This window comes from Nannobrachium achirus, assembly GCF_963921795.1.
Source record: "Nannobrachium achirus genome assembly, chromosome: 11".
Taxonomy (NCBI): Eukaryota; Metazoa; Chordata; class Actinopteri; order Myctophiformes; family Myctophidae; genus Nannobrachium; species Nannobrachium achirus.
The window spans coordinates 50474070-50495712 of NC_137820.1; the positions used below are offsets into that span (position 1 = coordinate 50474070).

At 41.4% G+C, this 21643-nt stretch overlaps 2 protein-coding genes across 2 annotated transcripts in view; one reads left to right on the forward strand and one right to left on the reverse strand.

Annotated features, from left to right (window-relative positions):
- Positions 1–7060, reverse strand: part of nlrc5 (NLR family, CARD domain containing 5) — a gene marked incomplete at its 5' end in the record, with an annotated part of 56308 nt that extends 49248 nt beyond the window's left edge. Inside the window, 4 exons of the mRNA XM_080737148.1 lie at positions 1026–1223; positions 1476–1562; positions 4696–4746; positions 6736–7060. Of these exons, the coding sequence (XP_080593274.1) occupies positions 1026–1223; positions 1476–1562; positions 4696–4746; positions 6736–7060 (661 nt within the window). The remainder of the gene's footprint in view (positions 1–1025; positions 1224–1475; positions 1563–4695; positions 4747–6735) is intronic.
- Positions 7061–10815: 3755 nt separating this feature from the next.
- hsf4 (heat shock transcription factor 4) lies at positions 10816–18732 on the forward strand (the record flags this gene model as incomplete). The annotated part of the gene is given in 5 exon segments (XM_080736815.1): positions 10816–12710; positions 15899–16007; positions 16798–16925; positions 18605–18641; positions 18644–18732. Coding segments are annotated over 5 exon segments (489 nt in total). The 5' UTR covers positions 10816–12584.
- Positions 18733–21643: the final 2911 nt, after the last annotated feature.

Genomic DNA, 21643 nt, shown 5'->3' on the forward strand with positions numbered 1-21643 from the left:
TTAAGCATTATATAGTCAGGCAGAAACCGCTTATCTCCATATTTTAACTTTTAGTTTTTTCATAAATGAACCCCTACTTGGTCATCGTCACTGCGTCGGGCAGAAACGTCGTATTTCCAAGTTTCAAATGTGCATTTTCTCGCAAAGTAAAGCACTGCTTCATCACATGGCCATCTCACAAAAGTAGTGAAAACAGCTGATCTACCAGCACACAACGCCTCACGGGTAGATAGGCTGTTTTCACTTGTTTAAATCTTTTTAAAAATGATAAATACAAAACAAACAGTTTTGGACATACAACAGGTTTCCACCCGACAACGACGTCATAGGCTACTACAGTTTCACACAAACACATCAAAAGTAGCAGATCAGCAAGCTCAAAACTGAAGCGACACGTTTTGAGCTTGTGGATCTGCTACTTTAGCTGCTTTGAATTTGAATCATGCAAATTACAGTATTGGACAGAGGCGATATACAGTACATAGACTTTGACTAGATTGTATAAAAAGGTTTCAGGTTTTAGGCACCAACTTAAGCCAAACTGGTGAAGATTTTAATAATTTCAGCAAATTTAACTGTTTAGACATGAGATGTCTGCACATACTGTAGGCACTGCCTCTGCTGCTGAATCTATCAATAATCTATCTATAAGTGGGTAATGTTCCAAGTTCACCTTTATTTAGCACCACCCTGAGGCCAAAACGTCCACTTGTTTTCTATGTTAAATGAACATTGTACATTTTTAATTATAGTCTTTTATTTCACTCTAGTGTCCCTATTCTGTGGTGAACATTCTGCGTTACCATGTGTTGTCAGCTTGTAGATACTGTAGACTATTTTTGGCATAGAGATTTGTGTAGACGGAAAAAGGATAGGATAGGCATAGAGCCATGGGGGTCTCCGGGCAACTAGGTATAGGGGTTTAAGTGTTAAAGCTTTTGCTGCTGATGGTTCTATGAATACACATGTCGATCGTAAAAAGATGGTTGCCCACCCCTGTAGGAGTCAGAGAAAATCATAGCAACCTGGGGTTCTGTTCCCCCTGTCTCCTGGTCCAGGTGTTTGGTCAGGCCTCTCCCGGGTTCTGAGCTGGCTCTGGTTCCTGGGTCTGACGCCAACCCATATGTCCTCCAGCTTCACCTCCTTTATCAATCCATCTCCATGCCTCTCCCACTTCCTCAGCAGCAAACTCCTCACTGCATCTCTGTAGTGCACCCAGTGGTCTGGGTGTGCAATTGTAAGGTTGAAAAATATCAGTGGTCGTGTACAACTGTAGAGAGTGCAGTAGGCCTATAGCATTTTTGAAAAACTCTTTTAAGTTATTGGTTTTCTACGGTCTTGATAGTATAGTATTTACTCTTCTAAAATACAAGTCATCATCAATACTTGCTTTAAGGTAAATCAAATATAAAATCATAAAGAGACCAATACGATCATGCATGCTGTACTTTGTAATGAGGTTAACTGTGCTCTACCAATTGGAGACGGTTTGCTTGCTTGAGGCTCTGAGAGGTGTGATGATGACTTCTCACCCATTAGACTGCGGTTATCCTCAAAACCATCTGCAGTAAAAATGAAACAAACAAATAGAACCTGTCATCCCCCACCAGCTACAGTTATACATTGTGCAACTCCAAAATCCAGGTCTTGTTCTTGATCACAAACAGCAATCTCTCTCTCTCTACTCTCTCTCTCTCCTCTCTCTCTCTCTCTCTCTCTCTCTCTCTCTCTCTCTCTCTCTCTCTCTCTCTCATACAACATATAAAAGGCCAATCCATTAGTACAATAGGCTACAATAAACTCCTACAGTAAATGCGACAGGCCACAGGAAATTAGTCTTTGGTACTTTATATGACATGAAATAATAGTAGGCTGCGTACACACTCAAAATAAGAATATAAAACTTGTGACATGTTGTTGGCTTGTAGTAAGTATGGAACACCAAACGGCTCATATAGATCTGTTCTTTTAGTCAACAACACATACTACATAGGCCTACTGTATAAATGATGCTTCAGTAGCCAAGCCATCCCAGACATACCGTAGTTCCACTGGCCTGTACAAAACTTCCCTTTCAACACAGAGGATTTGGCAGTGCAGCTACGTATGTATCTAAACACCATTCACAAGACAAACCGCACCTCACATGACTGTGGTAATAGATGATGAATGGAAAGTTATGATTCAACAAGATCTCAGATCTGTTTTCTCAAAAATGTCACGTCTGATGTTTATACACCGTTCGCCTTTGTTGGTTGGTGATAGCATCTGTTTCCCTGTTTCGGCAATTACATTCACCTGTCCCTTGTTGATTAGATCTTCCTCCGCTTGACTACTGGCACCATTTCAGCCTTACAGTGTGACAGTAGTCCACATTCTTAGTGAGGCACATTTATAGGGGAATACCAGAATACACGTCACATTTAAAAACAGTCTGCATAGTCAAACACAGTATTCAGTTGAATAACTTGTCATAAAAGAAACCAAAAGCACTGAAGGGGAATCCCACAATATATGGAACAAAAGACAAACCACCTTAGTTTAGATTGTCCTTTTCTTCTAAACTCATACACTAATGGGGTCCGGCTTGCATTGTGCCTTATGCCTAATCTATAGGCATCTATTTTAAAATAGTGAAAATAGCTGATCTATATCAACGCACTGTGAGCTTGTAGATCGGCTATTTTCAGTATTTTAAAATGTTTTAGGCATAAGGCGCAGCACAAAATAGCGCTTAGTAAAGACCACAAGTTTAGTAAAGACTAGTACCTCACAGAATGTGCATCACTCAGCTTCTTTGTGTTTTGGACATTTGACATTTATACAAATACAAAAACAATCTAAACAATTCATCACTATTAATCATAGTAAATTACATCCAAACAGGTTCCTGGTTTAATGTCCCTTTTAAACAATATAGGGCCTATTAATGTACAAAGTTCACAGTATTTAAATATAGTGCAGGCTTTCAATATAGGGCTACTCTTTGTGTTGTGACCAGGCAATTTATGTCCAAAGAGGTTCCTGGTTTAAAGTCCTAGACTGGCAAAGGAATCTATGCAAGGAGAGTAAATGAATAACTCAACTGCACAAAAACTAGCATTTATAGATCTTGATATTAAATGCACTCAATGCTCCTGTGATAATACCGACCAAATGATTGAAAAGATACATAATACAGTGGCTCTTAATTGTGTGCATGTGAGAGAAGATGCTTGATAGTCCTGACCAAAGTTGGTGACACAGTAATCTCTAGCAAGGAAGAGATTACCTAGTTGGGCTGTATTCTTGACAAATACCTGTCTGGGGATAGCATGGCAACAATGGTGATCAAACAAGTAAATCAAAGAACAAGATTCCTGCGCAGAATCTCCACTTTTGTCAACAAAAGTGCACTCAGGACTCTTGCTGGTGCCCTCATTCAGTCCCACTTTGACTACGCTTGCATTTCATGGTACTCCAACATAAATTAAAAAAAAACAGTAAAGAATAAGCTCCAAATCTCAAAACAAACTGATTCGGCTACTTCTCGACCTGGGGCCCATGACCCATGTTTCTCCCACACATTTTGCTAGCCTAAGTTGGCTCAGCATTGAAGACAGAGTTAAACAACTAAAAATGGGTTTGACTTTCAAAATAGTCAACGCAAGTCTGCCCTCCATCCCCTCAGTACCCGCATATCTGACTCCAAAAAGTTAGCGACACCCACAGCCACAACACCAGAGGGAATGCACACAATGATCTGATAACACAAACCCATAAGACAAATATGGGTAAATTCTCCTTCTACAACACCGCCACCCAGGTGTGGAATTCCTTGACTACCTCCCTTAAAACATGTAGATCATGTAGATCTCCCATAGACAGGCGAGAAGTGAGCACCCCCCCCCCCCCCCTTACCTTAGCCCCACCCCCTTGTTTTCCCGATACTGTACATATAGTGCTTTTATAACTGCGATATCATTGAATGTTTTTTTTGTTGCTTTTTGCTTGCTATTTATTATGTCCATGAATTAAATACAGAGGGCTTTCAATGTCAAAAAGACCGTAAAAAGTCTTATTTTTAGACAGGGTGTTTAACTGTACGTGTACTGTACTACATTTCAATTGTATTGACTATACTCACGCGCGTGCACGTGTGAACACACACAAGCACATGCACACAGAGCGGGTTAAAAGCGTGCAGATCGAGTATTGCTGCAAAAATGCATTACACAACCTCTCCCTCTGTTCTCTCCACAACAGGAGAATGGAAAGACATTTCATTACTTCTGTTATTACCACACTATGATGTGTCGCAGCTAGGTTTCTGTTTTAACCACTTGAACAGCATTCCAATTCTGGGGTGAACATTTTGTGAAAAGATCTACAAGTTTACAACATGTCGCAATGCGTTGTGACCTTGCAGACTGGCAATTTAGTGTAAAGAAAAGTATTAGGAGGCCTATTATAGACCCCTGTGGGACAATGAAGAATATGGATGCTGTCGCGTGGAGACCTTGACAGTAATGCCCCTGCATAATTGCCTTGTAGTCTCAACATTCTTTTCACGCACACAAGTACTCTCTGAGGATGAATGTAATCATGCAGAGCCACATTATCTGTCTACTCTCCCATGTAAACTGTACACATGCACACACGACACAGGGCCTACTATGCATACATATCACACTTAAATACTGAAATTGTAATTACCTGTGTCACTGGGATAATGTGGTTCACTGTCTGGAAGACTCATTGGATCTGCTGGATGGACAGATGTATGTACAGGCAGTCAAGCAGACGGGTCAACAGATCAAATACATTCATATTTGCAAAATCACATACTATAAAATTAACTGAAATTGTGCCAAAGACATATTTTTTTATTCCATGTTACATGCTATATACATATATGATGGTTTTAGCAAAAGCTCACCACGCAGGCAGCGCAAAGTTGCTGCTTTGTTGTTAATTTGTGGATTATTTGCTGATAAGAAAGACTTGTGAATTTGTATGGAGACAGAATGGCAAATAAACACCTTTTGTTTAAAAAAAAAAAAGAAAGTTACTTTTGTGAGCTTGTGCAGTTTTTGGTAAAGAGCGAGTATCGACTCCCACGGTCAATTACTTTAAGTATATAGGATTTAACCACTTAAAACGTATATACTGTACTTAGCTGACCAGGGTCCCCCAGGGCTCATTACTCGGTCGACCTCTTTCTTTACTCTACACCAGGGGTATCCAAACTTTTATCAAAGGGGCCCATGTTTGGAAATATGAAAATACCTGACTGCCGACTGCATCTCCTGTCAGTTAACTTTAGACCATAACAAAGTCACAAACTATACACGTTTTCATATAACAATGCAATTTTGTTGGCATTGTAGCCAAATGTACAGTAAGCCATTCTTCTTCTGCACAACCATTCAGATTATTTTATACATGCATGCAATGCATTGTTATTGTATTTACAGTCCAATAAATCGTCCCTACAAAACTAAATCTAATAGAAATAGAAATAGCCTTTATTTCATGCATCTAGGGACTGAGACAATACAAGTTACAATCTGCCTCACAAACTTCAATGTTTGAATTTCACCTGACTATGCTTGTGGTCCATAAATAATACATTTTAGGAAGGAAGTCATGGGCCATATCAAATCTGCCATTGTAATGTACTTACCAAATATCTTTGCAGAAAATAGCAACAAGCTCATAATGTGACGGGCCACATAGTGAGCTGGTAGATCAGCTATTGTCGCTGAATTTTCACCACCAGAATAGGAACACTAGGGTTCACGTGGTCAAGTGCCAAGGTCTTGAACCCCCTGGATCATAGTAGTGATATTACCATTTAAAACCCTAGTAGTGATATTACCATTTAAAACCCCATAGACCGGGGGCGTCCGGTGGCCTACTGGTCAAGGTGCATAACACATAGGCACCGCCACATAGGCATGGTTGTCACGGCGTCACCGGTTCAATTCCCGATCCGGACGACGTTTACCGCATGTCACTCCCCATATCTCTCTCCCCATTTCCTGTCAGTCTACTGGACCTCCCTTGGTCAATAAAGGCAAAAGCCCAAAAAATTAATTATAAAAATAAATAAAAAACCATAGACCTTTTGTTTAATCACATAAGAACTGTGTTAAAAAATAAATAAGAAAACAAGTCCAGTCCAGCCAGGGAAAAGTCTGTGTCTTTTATGATATTTAGTATTATATTTATCATCTGTGAGAAAATCGAATTAATTCTGCAGTGGTACCCGGAAGTAGCAATATAAAACGACATTACACGACATTACACTGAAGCACATCATGCTCCATAAATATTTTCCCTGATATTCTGTGACATTTGTTATCAGTTTGTGATATTATTTCGTTTGCTTGATGAAACAACTGAGAAGTGGAACTGACAGCGTTACGCTATAGAAAAAACTAACAAACTGCAATGCAACATGATGATGATAATGTGCTGCAACAGTGGCACCGGGAGGCGGCCGCAATTTTACTTTTACTTTTACTTTTTCACTGTCAGTTAATGCTTCAAAACCAAAAGAGTAAAATTGCTGGACTATATCTTTTTGGAACTCAGTTCTTAGATTAGATGATTTTGAAAAGTTATATGGGATTGGAATTGGGAATTAAGGCTGTTCTGTGATCCAGGTTGCATGACTTTTGACGTCAGACATCGGTACACTACTTCTCCAGGGAACAAGTCAAAGGTTGAGATGAAAAATGTCACACTCACTGTGCTGTCCTGCAATTGACATGAGTCTGGACTCCAGGTGCATGGGCATGTTCTCACACAACATGCACACACTCTGCAGAAAGTTTCTACAAACCGCAGAGCACGCAGTCTTCAAGTAGTCCAACATCACTCTTACTTGGCTATGCTCGGCTGGCGGTTGTGGTACCAGTTCAGCCTGCCACCGAGCATCACTGGGAATCATGCCATACAACTTCGCCATGACCACAGGTGACTGGCCAGAGAGGATCTGGAGGAGTTCAGTGGATTCCTGAGCCAAGACAGAGTGAACATCTTCCTCCAGTTCATGGTCGACCTCCTCTTCCATCTTCAGTCTCCATCAACTGGGCAAGAAGTGCACACGCGCAATGTACATATTAATTAAGTGTACCGGTATGTACTGTATGCACAAGCTCAAACACACACGCACGCACGCACGCACGCACGCACGCACGCACGCACGCACGCACGCACACACACACACACACACACACACACACACACACACACACACACACACACACACACACACACACAATTTAGGTGCACACAATTTAGGCGTTCAAGCTATAAGCTATGGCTATAACGGACTGTAAGCACATTCGATTTTTCACTAGTAGCACACTCGCACTATATACAGTAGCATATACCCCAATGCATTAGTTATTAATTGACTAGAAAGACCCTTTCTAGCTTCTCTGAGCATACAATCTCTGCCAGGCTGGGTTAGGATCTGAATCAGCTGAAGGGAAATGGCATTTATTTCAACATGAGGATAGATGATCCGTATAGGGTATTCCAACGTTCAAAATGTTAACCTTTAAAGGGGAACCAGGCAAGTCTGTGTGTATACAAATTCCCCCCTCTCTCTCCCCTCTAATGACAGGCATCAAACAGGTAGCTGTATTTGATGCTTTCATTGATTGGACAGATCCCTAACGAGCACTTGACACTTTTGGCCGAATCAATTACCTCCGTGCACAACCCCTTTGAAGTTCAAAGGGAGCAATTAAGAGCGCTGGACAGCCCCCCTTGACAAAATGGCAGCCCGGGGGCCACATGCGGCCCCCACCTTCACTTAATGCGGCCCGCAGGTTAATAATAGGCCTATCGGAATACTGATGTTATTGTTATATATTAGTAGTTGAATGACTAGTATAATAAAGTCTTTTTTGTGTCCAATGTATTTTTATTTAAGTTCATAAAGTTAACATAAGTATATCTAAATGCTTTTGAAATATATCAAATTTTTACATTTAAGGATTCCAATTCAAAAGTAACAAAAGATAATTCAGGATTCCATAGCAGATCTACAAACTCAAAATGTGTCGCGCTGCGATGCATTTTGAGCTTGTAGATCGGCAATTTTTTGCTACTCTTATACTGGAGATGAGAGGTTTTTGCTCGACAGTAGCAATATGCAATGTGGCCCACTGTAATGAATGTGGAATATATAGTAGCCCTCTCCATCATCTAAGTTGCCCACCCCTGCTCCAAGGGATGAATGCCAACATAAACAGTGGAACCAAAACAGCCATGGAGGGATGTGTCTTTCTGCTAGGAAACACCCCAGCACAATAATATAGTGACTGATAAAGGGAAATGACTGCTAGGCCTATATTATAATATACAGTATTTTAAAAAGTAGTCTTAAAGTTACCTAGTTTCCCTTAATTATCACCCCATCAGGCCAATTAATCTACATTTTGTGCAACTAATCCACACAATTTACAATCAATGGTGAAAATTGCATGTGGCTTACTGGCTTCATTTACCATCTAATTTGCTAAACTAAGGCAGAGGAACAAAAAGTTGAAATTGTATTTTATTTTATTAATCTAACCCTAGCCCTAGAGCCTCGTTAATAATATGCATACATGTTAGATAATGCATCAAACAATTGATGGCATCTCTTAGCATTGTTTGACAGACAGCTGAGGTTAAATGTTAAATTAGGCTATATGATAGCCTATGTGTAAATTATTGCAAGATGTTTATAAAAAATGCCTAGACTATAGTCCAAAAACTGCAGAGGTGTAGCCTAGCTAGGCTACAAATCTGCAGTTTTTGTTCTGCAGTATGTTATTTCTTCGCTCAAACAATGGGATAGCCCAAGCGCGCCTCAAAACAAGGTCATTCGAGGTAACCGCCGACCTGAAGTTCATTCATTGTGTGCGCATGTTGCAGACGGTGCGCACACTGTATTCTATTCTGTACCATCACTGGTATTGTATAGCAGGTGTACAGCTTGTATAGCATAATATTCCGATTGGTTATAGAAGTAGGCTACATTTAGATAACAAACAACACTTACCTAACTTAGTTGATGGCATGGTATGGTAGGCTATGGTATCTTTTGGCAGACAGGATAGGTAGCTTTTTACCAAAAACGAAACTGAGTGGTGCTTTTACTTTCGTTTTGACATTTGGACAATACACAATAGACCTCTTGCATGCTGCAGGACAATCGTTATGGTAATATTGTAAATATGCACACAACACACATTTCCCCCTCTCTATCTGCAGAGGTAGGCTATAAATAAATAGGCTACATGGAAATAAACTGTCCCGAATAGGCGCACCGCACGATTTGTTTTGGGAAATTGGGACCAGTTGGTTGACCAGCTTGTATGTAGCATTAGGCTTACTTCACTGGGCAGGCTTAGGCTAGTCTAGATGTAATAAAATCATTTTGCAATAGTCACAGACTCACTCGCATCGCATCGCACACACGCACACGCGTGCACGCACACGCGCGCACACACACACACACACACACACACACACACACACACACACACACACACCCACTTTCTGTCTCGCGGCTGCACTGCCTTTCACAATGTTTTGCATTTCGCTCTGGAGGTACATTTTAGGGCCAAAGGCTCAAAGGCTTGGCCTAATCTAATGTCAAAAGTGCCTTTTTGGTCAGACACCAGAGAGATGCACAAACATTGTGATCACACACGCTTCAGAAACGCCGCATCAAAGCAGTGCATGTTTGTGGTGCGCCTGTGGAGTGGAGTGGACCTGCTCCTGCATGCATGCGTAACGGCCGGGCTCCCTTGTATAAGGACACTGGATGGATGCCAGATTTATATTCTCGCTTTTGTTTTCCATGAGCGGATCCTGATTCCTGAATCCTGACAGCCTGCTGGCAACAGAGCAGATTCATGAAACGTAGGCTTTGACAGTGTTGTTGTATATGTTCAAAGACTATTGCGTACTTTTTTTCTCCGTGAGCCATACATTTGGGAGTGGGACACGGACACTGACACATTAAGAATGTAGTAGGCCTACAAAACCCTGGTGACTGATCCCTTCAGGAAAATGAACTAGGCCTAGGTCAAATGTTTTATTCTCATAATACTGACTAATACTGCCACCAACTGGACTGGCTTGCACATAATACATCCTCCATCATTTCAAGACATGCGCGGCGCGCGCGCGCACACACACACACACACACACACACACACACACACACACACACACACACACACACACACACACACACAAGTGATCAATTAATAGCCATAGGCCCCCGCCCTATACATTTTGTATCCATGGGAGCATTCCATCATTGTGACTCAGTTCTTCAGTTTTCAGTATTGTATTAATTTTACCTGCGCTTGCTGTCCGTAATCCAGGCAACCTGGCCATGATCTATCTCTGAGAGCTACTTGGCTATAGGTGGCATGGCTGGTGTGTAGGCTCTGTGGAGCTGGTAAATGATGGCCTTATCCACACCAATGTTTGTCTGGTATGCAACCTGCTGGGGGTCCAAGGAGTCACTTACCAGGGGCTTCAGGACAGGTGCTGCAGGACCAGCCTCTCGATGATCTTCATGGTGTATGACGTCAGACACTGGCTAGCAGTCATTGAGAGCGTCACCTTCTTCAGCCTCAAGGAGCTGTTGAATAGGTGCTAAAACACTTGCCAACTGGGCTGGGTATGGGGCTGAGATCTCCAGGTCTATATGAGACAGTACAGTACTGAGGGGATGACAAGTTGCAGCTTCCTGGGGTAGGTGTTTTTTCTTTACTTTTCCGAAATCCATTTTGAGATCAGATTGTCATAAAGCCTACAAAGTGTTGTGATAGGTGCCATTGATCAATCAATTTACATTGTATTCATGTGTGTGTGGGATGCTTAAGTGATTCCAAATACCTAGCAGGTTTGTTGCAGAAGGATGGTTCCATCCATCCATCCATCCATCCATCCATCCATCTTCAACCGCTTTTTCAGAATCGGGTCGCGGGGGTAACAGTTCCAACTGAGACTTCCAGACTTCGAGGGCATCCGTATTAGATGCCCGAACCACATAAGCTGACTCTTTCCCAAGTGTAGGAGCAGCGGTTCTACTCCAAGTCTCTCTCGGGTGACTGAACTTCTCACCCTATCTCTAAGGGAGATACCAGCCACCCGTCTGAGGAAACCCATTTCGGCCGATTGCACCCGCGACCTTATACTTTCGGTCATGACCCACACTTCATGGTGGTTCAGCCTCTCAATCCAAAAACCTTGGTCTGTTTCAGCCTCACTAAAAGCAATCTTTCCTTTTCCCTTTTCAGAGAAAGGTAATAACCGATCTACAAGCTCACAATGCATCGCATTGTGACCCATGCGCAATTTTCAAGAGATGTTATATTTTTTTGTGATTCTAGGGCTGAAGTTGTTAATTACTTCTTCTCTGCTACATCAGAGAGGAAATTACCCACAGCCATTTCCTTTTCGGATAACACCTCAAACTTACGTGATTGATATATCTGAATTGGTCATTTCCAAGAAAATTGATTTCAGCAAGCCTATTTTCTGCTGTACTGCCCTTACAAGTCAGTCGAACTCTAATTATGCAGTACAAAATCGGTGGCAGTGACTAGGGACAGATATAGGGGGCACTGGTGACCTGCAAGCAAGAAGAGAACACAACATTCAGTGAGCAGAGGATGAAAAAACTAGATTAAAGATTGATGCCCCCCGTGGGAAAAGAAGGGACCTGACTGAAAAAAACTGCTCATTAATATTTCCCTTTATTTTCTTACTTGGTTTACTGATCAGACAGAAAAATCCAAGCACAACAAATACAAAAGAAAAATAATTAGATGTAATAGTTTTATCAGATAGTGGTTGCTCAGTAGTTTGATAACCAACTGGTGCTGAAAATTAACAGATTGGTGTTTTATAACAAGTATCTGAATACAATCTTTTTGTACTCTCTCTGTGTGCTATATTAGTTGTCTTGGTTGGACAGTAGGCAATTTTCTCAGCTTTTGTGTGGCCGCTGTATTGTTTGAATGGGCTGTCCCTTTGTTGTTAGTGGGGGCCAGGGGGTGGGCCTGAATGGAACGTGTGTGTGTGTGTGTGTGTGTGTGTGTGTGTGTGTGTGTGTGTGTGTGTGTGTGTGTGTGTGTGTGTGTGTGTGTGTGTGTGTGTGATACTGTAGTTTGTGCTGACGCGTGCCTACTGTGATGACAGCCAGTTGGGTGAGCAGTATGTGTGTGTGTCAGAGGGCATGGAGACAGAAATGAGTTACATAGAGTAGTAAGGAAGCGAGGAGGGAGGAGGAACGAAGAGAAGAGAAGCCAAAAGAGTGTCAACTGCAAGGAAAAGTAATAAGAAAACGTAAAGACGTGGGAGTAAATTGTGTTAAAAATTAAGAAACGAGAAAGCACTGCAGGGAGAGCAATTCTAACAGAAGACAAACACAAATACTTATTAACGATGGAATGTCTCAAAATGGTCTAGCCTGGGATTGTACATACGCAAACATTAACACGGAATCACACACAAACTCCACCTAACACACGTTTCGTTTCCTGTTGCGGCCTCGGGGGTCGAGCCGTGGCATCATGCAAGAGTCTCCAGGTGCGATGGGCGTTGATGGCAGCTATGCCAGCAACGTGCCAGCATTTCTCACCAAGCTGTGGACCTTGGTCGAGGATCCAGATACCAACCACCTCATCTGCTGGAGTGCTGTGAGTTTTTTGTATTTTTTTCCTTGCCCCGATGCCTGTGTACAGCACACTGCAATAGCTTTTTTGTGTGTGTGACGTGTCACTTATGAGCGTTGAATGTTTCGTGGTCACTTTATGTATATATTCTTCTTTTTTTTTGCAGTAGCTTTCGACACTTTATGTTTTATTTATCTTCTTTTGTGCTTGCTCTTTGGACTGTATACTACAGTACTCTTTTTCCTACTTCTCTGTAACTTGTACCTTAACTGCTGTGCTGCCTCTGGGCAACTGAATTTCCCCCGTGGGATAATAAAGGTATCTATCTATCTATCTATCTATATCTCTATTAATCTGCTTAGTGTACTGTAAAAATAGCACTCTGTTATTTTGAATAATAAAAGAAAGCAATGTGTATCTGTTGATGAATTACTTGGTCATCTGCCTACACATCAGTGTCCTTTTAACATTCTATGTGTAAAAGGTTTACTGTGTAAAGGCTGAAAACATGCTGTTCACTAAAATATATTCCTAGGTCTAAAGGTTTACGGAATCTAAAATGCACAGTTTGTTGTAAATAACCTTTAAGCTGGTACAGCTATTGACTGGCATAATCAACATAGTCATGGATTGACTAAGAATGCCATTTTAGGGCTAGACCTGAGGCAAAATTATGTGATTTTGAAAGTTTAACCAAAACAAAAGACAAAAACATTCTCCTTTAATAGTGTAGCTTCTTTTGGATTAGTAACTTAAGAGAGGCAGCTGAAATCTCTCCATTCTGTATCAACATCAGTATGGCTGCTAAGGTTATGCTGCAGACATCACATCGCTGTTCAACTTGTTTTTGTCAAGTTCTTGTCTATTCTGTATCATAAGTAATACAAAACAATGCTGCAGCTTTAGCTTTAGCTTTTCAAAAGGTTTTGGTTTATTAAAAGGTTCTATTGACTTGATTTATCGCATTAGTCACCACTAGACAAAACAGGCTAGGTGAGCATTTAACATCTGATTTGAGTGTATTCAATTATGTATTGTTAAAGCAAGCATAATTTTAATCGGTATAACTACACATATTTATAACTGTATCGAATGTATACTTGGAATGCAGAAAGTTTCTTTTATATGACGTAATGCCAAATATGAAAATTATACAGAACATACCTTTGAAAATCATTTCAAAATAATGTGTAGTGAAAATCAGATTAATGTTGCCTTGGGCTTGGAGGGGTAGCATATAATTGCCACGGTGTCTTATGGAATATTTTATAAATATGGATCCATGGCAGACTGTTTCACTGTTACATTATAAACATTTAACATTTGAGTACATATTGATGGAATATACTCAAATGATACATAGGACTACCGGTACGTATTAATAATGAATTGGAGTTGCGTTAAATCGATTTCCCTAAAAACATAATGCTGCCTTTAAAGATTTTATGGGGGTAAAAAAAAATCTTGAGGACTTCGAGGGCCGCATTGAGATGGCCGAAGGGCCAGGTCCGGCCCCTGGGCCGTATATTGCCCATGTGTGGTAGGCCTATATAGCATAAGAGATATTTTTCGGTTAAAACAAAATGATTTTTTTTTTTGTTAAAAAGTTAAATCTCTATATTCTGATTGTAATCATTGCTCTTACTATTCCGTAACATGGTCGGGTCTCCCTGTCCCTCCAGCTCTTTAATAAACAGAAAATACACATTCAGGTGGGTGGCCAAGGGCTCTGAACGTCACCGGAGGACGTTATCATAACATCATCATGACGTCATTTGGCTTGCAGGGATAAAGGCCTGTGCATACTGTCTCCAACCACCATACTTTTCAACAGAGAGTTCCGACTTTCTGACGTGCAGCTTTCCAAACTCTATTTCGGGGTCATTTTGTGGTTGAACCGGACCTTTCCGACGAAAGGTTCGGTGGTCGGAGACAGTATGGACAGGCCTTACAGTTAAGGCATAAGAGCTGGAACTTAAGACAATAAAAATAGAGCCCTCAGAGACTCCTGTTAAGCACTCTGCGTAGTATCCAGATATAGAGCTTGTCAACACTTATTTTAATGAAAAAATATCACTACCTTTAAGCAAAGGAAAGGCATGATAACACAGGTCACTAGAATCCTGTTATCTTTATTTTACCAGGAATAGTTCCACTGACATTGAAAATATATTTTTCATGGGAGTTCTGCGGCCAAAACAGCAGCACACAAAGTTTCACAGAAAAATAACACAAACAGCTAAATAACATGCAGATAAAGAATGATGGCATAGCTTGTATTAAAGCTTAAATTCATAACCTTTTTAGAGAATAAAAGGTTATTTCAAACAATCTGTATGGTAGACTTTGTTAATAAAATATAACTAGCACCAACTGTGGTGGTTGAAGGTGATCTACCTATTGAGAAATGTAGATCCAGACTGTGGTCAGGCAGTACCATCACTGGTTGACAAGTGGTATTGTAAAAAGCTCAAAACTATATATCCTCTGCCCCAATTGGGCTTTTTGTTCCACAGTAAAAATGTTGGTGCTCACTCAGGGGCCATGAAAGTGACGGATTTCAGCATTAAAACGGACTTAGTTGCTTGCCAGTGTTGTAACCAAAAATAGCAGATACAAGCTCACAATGTGTTGTGATGAGATGCACTGTGAACTTGTAGATATAGATGTTTTCATTATGTGACACTGGCACACAACACAAAGTATAAATCACCTGTTACTGTATAACTGTAACTGGATTATCATTATGTAGATAAATACTAAGAATATCCTCTCTCAAGCCCTAGTAGGCACTGCGGTGAAAATCTATCCACCGCGGTGTAGTCTTTTTAAGTCATAAAACTACAACATTACGTCATTACTCGCGGTGAAGAGCTTTCCACCGCGAGTCCCGGCACATCTCTCTGTTTTTACTTTCAGACAGATGGGCCCATCACCCCGTTCACTGATTGGTCGATCTAGACCAGTCAGTCACGGTGAATAGGACATCACCGTGATTGACTATGATGGCCTCCACTTGTTTTCTCACTTTAGGTGGATAGCTAGCTTTACACCTAAAATTTGCGGTGAATAGCTCTTCACCTTGGACTCTGATAGAGGCTTTATACGTAAGGTACTGCCAGGTGTAGGCCTACTTCCAATTACAATAAAGGTTCCTATTTCTGATGTTGTTGTTGTTGTTGTTGTTGTTGTTGTTGTTGTTTATTCTTCAGACTGGGACTAGTTTCCATGTTTTTGACCAAGGACGCTTCGCCAAGGAAGTTCTCCCCAAATACTTCAAACACAATAACATGGCTAGCTTTGTTCGACAGCTCAACATGTGTGAGTAGATATTCCTCTCCTCTCCTCTCCTCTCCTCTCCTCTCCTCTCCTCTCCTCTCCTCTCCTCTCCTCTCCTCTCCTCTCCTCTCCTCTCCCCTCCCCAAGGAGCTTGAATTCAAGGCTTGAATCAGAATTCATGAATGCAATCTCTTATAAAACTCTTATTCGACTGTAACGAATGTGCTATAAAAGTAAGTCTTCATCTTTTACTGGGTGTCATTAGCCTTCAGATTGTTTGACTTAATACAGATCCTTCTGGAAAAATTAGAATATTGTGTAAAAGTAAACCTTCTTGAAACTTTCATATTTCTTTAAACTTTCATATATTCTAGATACATTGGACATTCAGTGAATTATTCCAAACCTTTTTTTGTTACAGTTTAGATTTTTTTATGGCATACAGCTCATGAATATCAAAAGTCCATATTTCAAAATATTACAATATTAAACGAGACCACTCAAAACAAGGATTTATAATAGAGAAATGTCAACCTTCTGAAGTCAGAGTTGCTTGAAGTCCAGTGGGAAGTTCCCGAAGTCAGTTATGATTTGGGGTGCTAGGGCATCTGCAATGCTTTTTCACACAATATTCTATTTTTTTTAGAAGGATCTGTATAGGGTAGTAAATGTGTACTGTAAGTCCTAAAGTAGCCTATATTAATACAAGCATACCTGCATGTTTCTTGTATGTGCGCATGCGTGTGTGTGTGTGTGTATGCGCGCGCGCGTGTGTGTGTGTGTGTGTGTGCGTGTGCGTGTGCATGTGTGTGTGTGTGTGTGTGTTTGTCAGATGGTTTCCGTAAGGTGGTGAACATTGAACAGAGTGGTCTGGTGAAGCCAGAGAGAGACGACACTGAGTTCCAACACCTTTACTTCTTACAAGGACACGAACACCTCCTGGAGCATATCAAAAGAAAGGTATGAACACACACACCCGCACGTACGTAGTACATACACGTCGTACGTACTGTGTACACACACACACACACACACACACACACACACACACACACACACACACACACACACACACACACACACACACACACACACACAAACACACAAACACAAACATCACTACACTTGCAAGGACATCAACTTTGTATTTGAATATAGCACAAAAATAACACATTAAATATAAGTGTGTAGTTCTTTTTCATCAAAGATATTTTATTGTTGCATTTTAATTGGTTAGAAAAGTCTTGCCAAAATTAATAGTCCCCGGAGAAAAGAATGATTTATAAGCTATATTAAAATGCCCATGGCTTTTTAACCGGGCAATGATGTTTAGCCAACCTTGACTCAATTATTCTGGTAAAGGCTAATGTTTTAATAACTTAGGCCAAATATAAACAAACAAGCTAACACATTTGTCTACAAATAAAGCCATTAAAGGCAAAATCAAAATGGTCTATGTTTAAGCACTGTACAATGTGGTCGAAGTTGTAATGGGGCTTTTTAAGCCGTGACATCATTTTGTAGGCAGAGGAGAATCTGCCCCCAGAGCATTTTCTGTCCCTCGCTATTTCAAAAAGCAACGACTAAAAATAACGACTACAGTATAATTCTAACACTTTCCTTTCAACAACAAAGAGAAGAAAAATGTGTAAATAGTAAAAAGATTCACGGAAACTGGGGGCAGAAATTCTCCCTCTGCCTACAAAATGATGTCATACTTAACAGCCCCATAGACAAATACAATCTTCAACCTGGCATCCCTATTTTTGGGCATGTCAAGTTGTCCAAAAAAAATAAATGTTCCAGGCTTCCCCTCACATCTAATATAGACAGATGGTCAAATCCAACTTGTCACCTATTTGACAGCACAGGTGTGAGAAGTGAGCCAAATTGTGTCCATTACTGTCCATATGTCAATATTGTCCAATGGATGGTCCTGGTTGCTCACTGCATGCTCATGCCTATCATAGATGTATTTTATAGAGTCTGGCTTTTTCTTTCGTAGCTATGATAGATATACAAATGTCAAAATCGATTCAAATACATCTAGTCTTGATCCAGGGCTAGCTCATGCCTATATACCTGCCATTGTGTTTTCAACTTGCTTCACTCATTTAAAACGTTGTTGTGTGAAATTATCTAACAAGTTAGCGTATGAAACACAGCCATATAGGAAGCTGCTCAGAGTGGCAACAGAATCAGTTGCACCACTACGGCACACCAAAGAATCCTACCTGCATGTATTTAGCGCCATGGCTACACGGAGCTGGATTTTTCATATATCCTGGTTTTTCAGATATCCACATAGAAAAATATCTATGTCCACATGACAAAGATATCTAGGTCTAAAATAATCTGATTCCCCAGACCTCCACTAGGGGGACAAGCACACACACAGTAAAGTCTTCAGAGATATCCGGGTTCCATGTCTACCACGGATCCAGATATCCAGATATGTTTTCAATGTCTCCACTTATTTATCCGGATTGAAAAATATCCAGATTCACTGCCAAAATATCCAGCTTCGTGTGGCTGCAAGCCCCAACAGCACCAAAAAATGTCTAGATTCACAAATATCCAGCTCTGTGTAGCCATGGAAGTTTGTCTTGTCACAAAACCATTTCCTCATGTGTATCCAGGTGTCCATAGTGAAAAGTGAGGAGAGTAAAGTGCGCCAGGAGACCTGAGTAAACTTCTGTATGAAGTTCAGCTCCTCAGAACACAGCAGGACAACATGGAGTGTCAGATGCAGGACATGAAACAGTGAGTTAGAGATTAGATTGTTTTCACCCTGTCGTGTGCTTGTGTGTGACTGTGTGGGTGGGTGATTCCAGGGGAAATCACGCTCTTTCGAACGACCATCATTTCGACCGGAGGGTTAGCGACTCACTCCACGGTGGTTAGGGTTAGGGTGAGGGTTAGAGTCGGGTTGTCGAAAAGATGACATGTACCGTAGTAACAGCGACACGCTCCCGATTCCAGAGCTAATCTCATAAACCGCTGGACCGATCTGCGCCAAAGGGTTTGTGCATTCTGCCAAATGTGCCAATATTAGGTCAAGAAGACGCTCGAACGCCCAAGTAGCCTAATTTGTTTCTCTATGACTCTTGAACGATAGTTTGTACAATCCAATTATACAATGTATTTGTGAATGCCTTGGATCATGACTCAATTCCCCATATACATGTAGGCACCGGCCATTTTCACTAGGCTACTGTAACTAGATTTTAAAAACACGCTTTTTGCAACTACTCCTACAGATTTTGTGTCCAAAACTCACACTAATTATCTCTGGAGTCATGTGATAAACATCTTTTTCATATCCAAACACCGATTTGCTACAATTTGCTTCCAAAGATTGCAGGAGGGGGCCTATTTTGCAAATAAATGCAAAAAATCCTGAATGCATGGTACAATCCACTTCAAATTGTAATCACACATTGAGGGAGTCCCACAAAGTCCAAAATCTATTTCACTGCTAACCATTGGGCATCACAAAGACTACAAATATATGTTGCAGAAACATGCTTAAAAAAAACTACACAGGAGTCATATGACAATGAGCCTACAACAGGTTTTGAATATTCCATACTGTTTGCTTGCAGAATTTGTGGGAGGGGCCTATATATTGCAAAAAACACCACATATCATGACCGCAACATCAAATCAACCCCCAAATTGGAAATGCATGTTGAGGGGCCACTATAGAGCACACCTCCAAAAGTGCTTTCACTATAGGGCACCTTACACCGCCCTGGGTATACCAGTAGGTCACCCATCCTGGCAGAAAAATGCACTCTGTGTAGCACCCATTTCTACCCAAAATACGTTTTTCAACTTTATTTTGCACAAAGATAAAGGAAAAGGAAAAAATTTTTATCACACTCAGGAAGGCATTCATCATTGTCTGAGCTTATCCAACTGATGCAAATCAGCTCGAGCCGCTTGGTTCCAATGCTGCCTGTGTGAGGGTGAATAATCCATTGTCAGTTGATCATTTCTTTAGCACATAACCATAGCTTTAAGGATGAAAAGGGACACACCACACATAGAATAGAATATAGATTACTTCCTCAATTAACAAAATGGTATAGTCTTGGTGCAATTCCCTGACAGCTTGGGGAGTGAGTTGGCTTAGAACCAGAGGGTGTGTTGTTGGCGTGCCTCACCATCGTTGCTATACAGCCATTCTGTGAACTGCTGAAGGTCGCTGTTTTCCTCTCTCTGCGTTTTGGTTCCTTTGCACCAAGATAAAGGCCACTGTCTCCCCAGTTGTGAATTCTAGCGAACAGCAGCCTATAGTTTTTCCATGTTTGACATGATAAATTGCTTAAGCCGGGAGATCGGAACGGTGCCAAACAGTACAGCATGGGTAATTTAGCTGCACTGATAGGTCAGCTGCCATATAACCCCAAGGAAAGTTTATCAACCCATGCATTATTTTTATCACTCCACTCACCCCTGGTAAATTAAGGCTGGGCATGTGATAAATTAGCCAGAAACCGAAGAAGGATGCTAAACAAGAAACCATAGCTCTGCAGATCAATCCGTGTTGCTCTGGAAGTGTGCATCGCTTTTTGTCTGGAGATATGAGTGAATATAAAGCGGGGTACAAAATGCTAAACCGGGTAATAGATGATACCAAGCGAAGCTAGAAGGACTAAGTCAATTGACTCAATTCCAACAGAATAACTCACGATGCATGTGGCAGGGATTCAAATAAATCACGGATTAGACGATATGAGCTCCTTCTCTGCACGTTTCGAGGCTAACACTGCAGTCAGAGCATGACAGGAGGAAGGTGTTGAAATAGGGGGATGCAAGAATAGCAGCCACCCAGATGGAGAGTTGTCAAGACCTGTGCTGATCTCCTACAGTAGCTTCAATGTTCACCGCTATATTCAGCCCCTCGTCCCCATACCCAAGATAGATTATCCAGCTATGCCTGAATGACTGTCTGACTGGCTAATCTGGGACTGAACTGTGTTGTGCCTGGGTCTTGGTTTTCTTGGCTGCCAGACCCCAGTCGAGGTAGCAGTCACATTTCAACCGACCCTCACCCTCAACACCGGAGCCCAGGGCTGTGTGCCGAGTCTCTTCTGTACTCGCTGTACACATACTGTGCAGCCAGAAATAGTTCCACACCATCATCAAGTTCCTGATGACACAATGGTGGTGTGCCCAATCACAAAAAGAGATGATTGCGACACAACATCTGCGCGACTACACCCTCCTCATGATAAATGTGCATTATATAGCGCCTTTATCCAAGGCGCTTTACAGAGATTGTGCATTACATTCACCCATCACACACACATTCATACACCAATGGCAGACGAAACCATGCAAGGCACCAACCTGCTCATCTGGAGCAATAGGGGTTCAGCATCTTGCTCAAGGACACTTCAGACAGTAACTCTGGGGGAGGCCCGGGATCGAACTGGGAACCTTGTGGTTGCCAAGCGGCCACTCTACCCCTGATTTATCATGGCTACAGTAGGTAGTCAATGTCTCACAGACGTCCAGAAAACCTTCTACACCATCTACTATGGGAATAACTACTCCCAGGACCAGTGAGCCCTGCGGGGTGCATACACTGGCAGGTGTTTGAGCAGAGCTAAAAGGGTTCTGAAGGACAAGCAACCACCCCAGCAATGGACTGTTATGCCGCTGAGGTC